The 6,445-nt window shown below is 39.0% G+C and overlaps 1 protein-coding gene across 1 annotated transcript in view; it reads right to left on the minus strand.

Annotated features, from left to right (window-relative positions):
- Nucleotides 1-6,130, minus strand: part of LOC149164273 (LRR receptor-like serine/threonine-protein kinase GHR1) — a 55,468-nt gene extending 49,338 nt beyond the window's left edge. The window contains exons 1-2 of the mRNA XM_089432012.1: nucleotides 4,636-6,130; nucleotides 916-2,583 (exon numbers count right to left, since the gene is read on the minus strand). Coding sequence (XP_089288138.1) covers nucleotides 916-2,583; nucleotides 4,636-5,599 — 2,632 coding nt within the window. The 5' untranslated portion in view covers nucleotides 5,600-6,130. The remainder of the gene's footprint in view (nucleotides 1-915; nucleotides 2,584-4,635) is intronic.
- Between the last annotated feature and the right edge of the window lie 315 nt (nucleotides 6,131-6,445).

Below are 6,445 nucleotides of genomic sequence, written 5' to 3' on the forward strand. Positions count from 1 at the left end.
AGTTATGGCCAACTGCAGAGTCCATGCTGCCCTTGGAAATTTTGGGTCTGAGTTGGCATTCATACCTTCTGAGGAGAGTATATAGCAGTTTCCAGCATTTGTTTTCCTGTTGCAAATTACATTTTATACATGGACTGCAGAGTTTACTGTGCTAGAGTAGATCAAATTACAACATTCTAATCTGCTGTTAAAAAAATATAATCTGCTGAAATTTTTTGTTTATCTGCTTTCATTTAATATTGCAATCAGAATATCATAACCTGCTAAGGGCATCATGTTATAATCTTCTTTACAGAATTGGAATCTGTTAGTGTTTCTTAGGATCATAGCATCAGGTAGTAACAGTATTCATACCAGAATTTAGCTATAAAAACTGATTTCAAATTAGGCCCATAACATATGGGTTTACATGTCAAAGGAAAAATGCTATTAAATGGTAGTGGATAAAAAAACTCAAATTAATCCTAGGATATGAACACTAACTTCTTTCAAAATGCTGAAATAGACAAAATATAGATTTGAGAACTCCAAGTTACATTTTATTCTCACTGCCTTGGCTTTTATGATATGCCCGCCATACTTGGGCTATATTAGTTCACTTAGTAGCACTAGCTCCATAGCATTGATTTTTAACTATCATATGCCATGAGTCATAGTAGTTTCTTAACTTATTTTCCATGTGCTCTATTCTTTAAATCATTTAAAATTAAAGCAAGCTTTTCCATATAATTATTATCAAATGTAAAGAAACAGGACTCTTTGACAGAAACCTTTGGAGAACTGATAATCAGAGAAAAATACCATTCCACTCTGAGGAGCACCTCTGAATTCAGACAATTGTATGTGGCTTATTTCCCGACTTAACCTATTCAGAAGTAGCAAACAGACAAAACATAATGAAGAGGGAGGCCTTACCATACAAATGATTCGCTAGACTTTCTGTGCTCACATAATCTGATAAAATAAGCTTCTCATGCTCCCTTGGTCCCCAGTAATAACCTCTCAAAGAGACTAGATTTGGATGTCTTATGTTCCCAAATTTCTTTGCTTCCCTTGCAAATTCCTTTTTGTGTTTTGCCAAACCTTCCCTCAGCCACTTCACTGTCAACACATGTCCATTGTCTAGTGTAGCTTTATAAGAGGTTCCATGACTGCTTCTCCCCAAAACTTCAGCAGGTGCACGTGACAACTCCTCGGCTGTGAATGATAGTGTCTCATCCAGAAAGAAAAGATCCCCAGCTAACCGATCAGGTGATCTGACATTCAAAATAACAGGGTGATCAGGAGCAAATGAATCTTCAGACTGCGGTGACGATGAGAAGAAACTATTTGAACCAGGTGAAGACCGTCTCTTATTCATCGAGGAAGAAATATCTACAGTACTTGATTTTGAAGAATCTAAATCTTTGGCTTTCAAATCAGGAACCTCCATTACGGTAGAGTCAATGGTCAAGAGTGTTGGTTGAACAACAGGGGTTGTCCTTTCAGGAGCTAGCAAATGTTCTGCAGAAACTCTCATGGGACGTGAAGGTTCCACATCTTTACCAAATCCAAAGTAACCAGCACCTGAAGTTTTTCCCCTATCTATATCTCTTGAAACAATTTTGTCATCAAAGTTTGAAATTCTTCGGTAGTATAAGAACAGAGCAAGGCTAACAAATAGAGCAGCTGCAGCAGTGCAGATCCCAATTATAACTGCTTTAGCAAGGCCCCTGCCATGTCTCTCACTGGTGCCAGGCCCATTGTTAGATGATATTTGAACACGAGGAAAAATCAAACCAGAGTTTCCTGGATAGAATGAAGAGTGAGGGAAATTTCGCAAATTTTGTGGGACATAACCTGACAAGTCGTTGTAAGATACATTAAATGCCTTTAAGCTGGCAGGAAGGTTGCCGGGTATTTTCCCAGATAATTGGTTGTGAGAAAGATCGAGGTTGACCAAGACAAAAAGCTTACTGATTTCATTTGGTATGTTTCCTGACAATTGATTTCCACCAAGATTCAATGTCTTGAGCCTGTCAATTGCACCAACTTGTGGAGGAATAGTACCACTCAAATGGTTGTTCGAAAGGTCCAATGATTCCAGGAAAGAATATTTTGTCACTTGAATGGGGATTACTGATGAAGCAGGGTTTACTGGTAGAATGTCCGGCAGGGGGATACCCCCAGTGAAATTATTGCTAGATAAGTGTAAATGTTCCAAGGTAGACAATGTAAAAAGGCTGGTTAAAAGAGCCCCGTTTAGCTTGTTGAAGCTAAGGTCAATAACATTAATCTTGGGATACATTCCCAATACAGTTGGGAGAGATCCCACTAAGTTATTGTGGGATAAATTCAGATAGGTCAATCTTAAAAACTGAGAAGTATCATTTGGCAGGGACCCTGTAAATGAATTCTGGCTCAGATCAAGCACTTCCATATAATTTCCCCATGTCCGCATCATAGACAAATCCCCAGATAACTTGTTATCACTCAAATCCACTACTGCACAGATTCCAAATTTTATTGGCAATGTACCAGATAGTGCATTTGAAGAAAGGTTGAGCACCTTAAGAGTTGTCGTTGCAATATTGTTTACATTGCCTGTGATATAAAATGACAAAAATGAATTAGTAGTTTACAGAGAACAGAATCCAGATTTCTGTTGTTTGAATCCTTTTAGAGTCAAATAACCATGGAAAGATTATCATAATAAATGTAGTAACCACTATCTAATCATCCATCATGTAAAGTTACATTATAATTTATATGCAGCCATGAAAGTGAATGGCAAATAGTTGGTGCCGCTGAGAATAGTTTGATCCACAATGGTTTTTAGGGTTGAGTAACATAGAATAATGGATAATGACAAATTAGTGATAAAGGAAACTATTACAAAATCCAGCTCTCAGCATTCATGGACACTCAAGTTTCCTGTCACTTATTAATTCATCTATGCCAGTAGGATCTACATGCAGTGAAAAATGAGATTTGACTTCATCAGAATTGGACAACTGACCACTCCATGATTAGTTACAAAGACACAATAAACTACCACAACACCGTATAGTCAATTAATAATAAAGATAATAAAAATGAACATCGATATCCAAGAGAATCCCAAACCATACACTTCTCAGTGTTTGATGACAAATAAAGTTGCTTGATTTTAACCCAGAGACTTCTATAAAGTTAAAAGTACCCTACAACGGGACACATATAAGGACAGTTCATAAGACAAACTATCGTAAATACAGCTCCCCAAGATGACAGAAGCTCACGTTCCCTATCACCCAGTAATTCACCCATCACAATAGAATGTATGTTGCAGGTGTGTTCTGATTGTGTGTAAATTTGAAAATTGAAATAATGAATAGGTAAATACCAACATGAAATTAGCACAGGAAAAGCTACGTTGTCAAACAAATAATTTATTAAATACCTACATAGACATAATAAATTCCAAAAAAGACCAACAATGGTAATCCCAGCACTCTTGCAAAATATTTGCATGGCAATACGACCAACTTCACATGCAATATTGTTTAAATTAAAATAAAGTTTACTCAAATTCACATTGAGAAGTAATGAAGATAAACTGTAACAAGATGATGCCTTTTATGCTTTGGGTTGAGAAATTATGAGAAGAACAACACACTAACAGGCTTTTTTAATTAATTTGACCCTCTCCCTTGAGAGATTGGATCTGATTTTAGAGAGGGATGACTTGGAATATGCCATGTCTTAACAGGACCATGTAGGATTTATGCACCAAGGGCAGAGCAGCAAACTCCCAAGATATGGAGAGAAAGTGGGCACCCAATAAATATGGACTTGCACTTGCAGGTTCTGTATGTGGGAATCTTAGAAGACCATTTCATCTTTAAATACCCTGTCTTTATGACCGGCCAAAAACCTCTCTGAGGCAGATCTATCTGCACCTCTAACTCCAGACTCTTTACTTCTTACTTGCAACATTTTGATGATTCCAATCACAAGAGGCATCAAGAACAAAACTCCAATATCAGGTCAGCCAGGCTGCGTAGACTTCAATATATAAAACCAATAGACGGGAAGAATTGCATTACACACTTCTTCTTGACCTTGGATGTTAGAAGATTAACAATTGATAGCCATGTTGATATTGAGCTTCTTCATTGTCCTTCGAACCCTTGTTCTTTTTGTCCATTGGGCTCTCTAGGGTTTGATGATATCTGTTTCAGCACTCCATTGTACTCGTTTATTTCTTTTATCATTCTCACGGATATTATTTAATTACCGACTCTTTTAACACTTAATTCAGCTTCCCAATGCCTTTTCATCTTTGCAGTTTTTATAATGCTGTTGGAAATTTGTGGCAACCAGTGGCAATTGATATTAAAATTAAAATTAAAATTGAATGTCCACCTTGAGTCTACCATTTCAAAAATCAAATTACATTGGGATCTCTCAAGCAATTTGTTAAGCTAAGTAATTATAAATTTGACTAAATTCTTGAGCTATTTTCTTTTTCTTAGCGTAATGCACCTAATGACTTAATTCAAAAATTCTGCCTTGATACAATACTTGGATATACAGCTCTATGTGAAGCTGCTCTAAATCAATATTACAAACAATACAAGAAAAATCCAAAACATGGCTGCACAAAGAAAGTACCCGAAAGATTGTTGTGGCTGAGATCCAGTTCACTCAAGACCGAAGAATCTTCCATAAAAAGCGCACCCGGTAAAGGTCCAGAAAACCCGTTATTGCTAAGGCGCAAGATCTCGAGGCTGTAAATAAAGTTGAAAGACGGAAGTTGTCCCGCGAACCGATTGTTGCTGATATCGAGAACCTTCAAATTTTCAAAAGGAATTGCGCCGTTATAAGCCAGGCTTCCGTTGAGTTGATTGCTACTGAGATTGAGATACTGAAGCGAGTATATAAGGCCGGACACAATCGGCCACATAGAAGGCAAGGGTCCAGAGAGTTCGTTGTTGCTAAAATCAATGTATTCCGCAGACTGCAACAGCATGAGGCCACTGTCAATGGGACCGCTAAGCTTATTCGAATGCAAATCTAGCTGGCGCAGCTCTCTAAGCTTCTGGAAACCCTGGGGGATTATGTCGGTCAGATTGTTTGATGACAGGTTCAGGTAAATTAGGCGTTGCAGAGCAATTAGGGCATTGGGAATTCTTCCATAGAAATAATTATTCGAAATATCAAAATATTGAAGGGAAGACATTGAACTCAGCTCGGCTGTGAGCCTACCGGATAACAAATTATTGGCTAGAGATAAGTTTGCCAGCATTTTCAGCTGACTCAGAGATCTAAGCTTGACGTCCCCAACAAGCTTAAGGTTATCAAGATTAATACTCGTAACGAGACCGCCATCGCACTGGATCCCGTGCCATGTGTTGGGGCAGCCATTGGAGTCGAGCGCGGTCTGGTCCCAGGAGTCAAGCACGAGGCCTTGCGGGTCTCTGCGGATGCCCTTCTTGAACTCAAGAAGCGCAAGTGTGTCCTTGGATGGCTGCTGCACGGTAGAAGAAGCCAACTGGCTACCGCCGAGGGCCAAAAGGAATATCACCGTAACCAGTGTAATAAGCGGCGGCTGCTGCATTCTTCTCAGGTCGGCCATGTGACCCAGGGGCACTCTAAGGCTTTAAGAGTTAAGGTCGAGGCTTAGCTCTCACGGCTAACTGGTGTAAGAAACCCTAATGTGCAATGCAGCTCCGCCGCGGCAAGCATTGGATCGGTGCATAGCGGACACTGCGGAACTTGAAGCCGTTACCATTTCAGCATGATCTTCAACAGGCCAGAGTTTTGCTATCATCTTCTTCTTCTGTGTAGTGCTTCACCGACCATGTTTGTTTCAATTATACAGTAGATAATGCACACAAGATAGTGATACATAGCGAAATTTCGCTATATTTTGCACGACCGTCGGTCAGCTGAGATTGCGCCGCTAAATCCCCGGCCTGAACGAAGAAATGCATGAACGTGCTGAGGAATTGTGTTTGTATCGCCCATCGTTTCGATCCCACGACCGCGCGCTTACTCGTTCGGGTGTTCCCGGTATATCGCGGGTGGATGACAGAGCTGTGTACAACTATGGCGGGCCATTTGCAATTGTTTTTACAAATGGCAGCTCGCGCACATGGAGCGCAAAAGCCCACTTTGCTGTGTAATTATTGAATTTCATAGTGGATTGGTACGGAACCGCAATTAGGTTAAGCCTATGATGTGGAAATTAATTAAAAATTATTAACTTAAAAAATTGATGCAGAAATTAATTAAAAATTATTAACTTGAAAAATTGATGCAGAAATTAATTAAATATTATGAAGGATAAAGGCGAAATGTATTTATTGCTTCTTTTCGGTTCGATTCTCTTAGCGATATGTTTGTTTTTTTTGGAGGTTTGTCGCGTTTTTATAAGTAACTCGGGTTAAGTGTAGGTTTACATATTTAAATTTGTTTTATA

This window comes from Pinus tabuliformis, chromosome 5_1, assembly GCF_031772625.1.
Source record: "Pinus tabuliformis cultivar Carrire ecotype Pingquan chromosome 5_1, CPIR1, whole genome shotgun sequence".
Lineage (NCBI taxonomy): Eukaryota > Viridiplantae > Streptophyta > Pinopsida > Pinales > Pinaceae > Pinus > Pinus tabuliformis.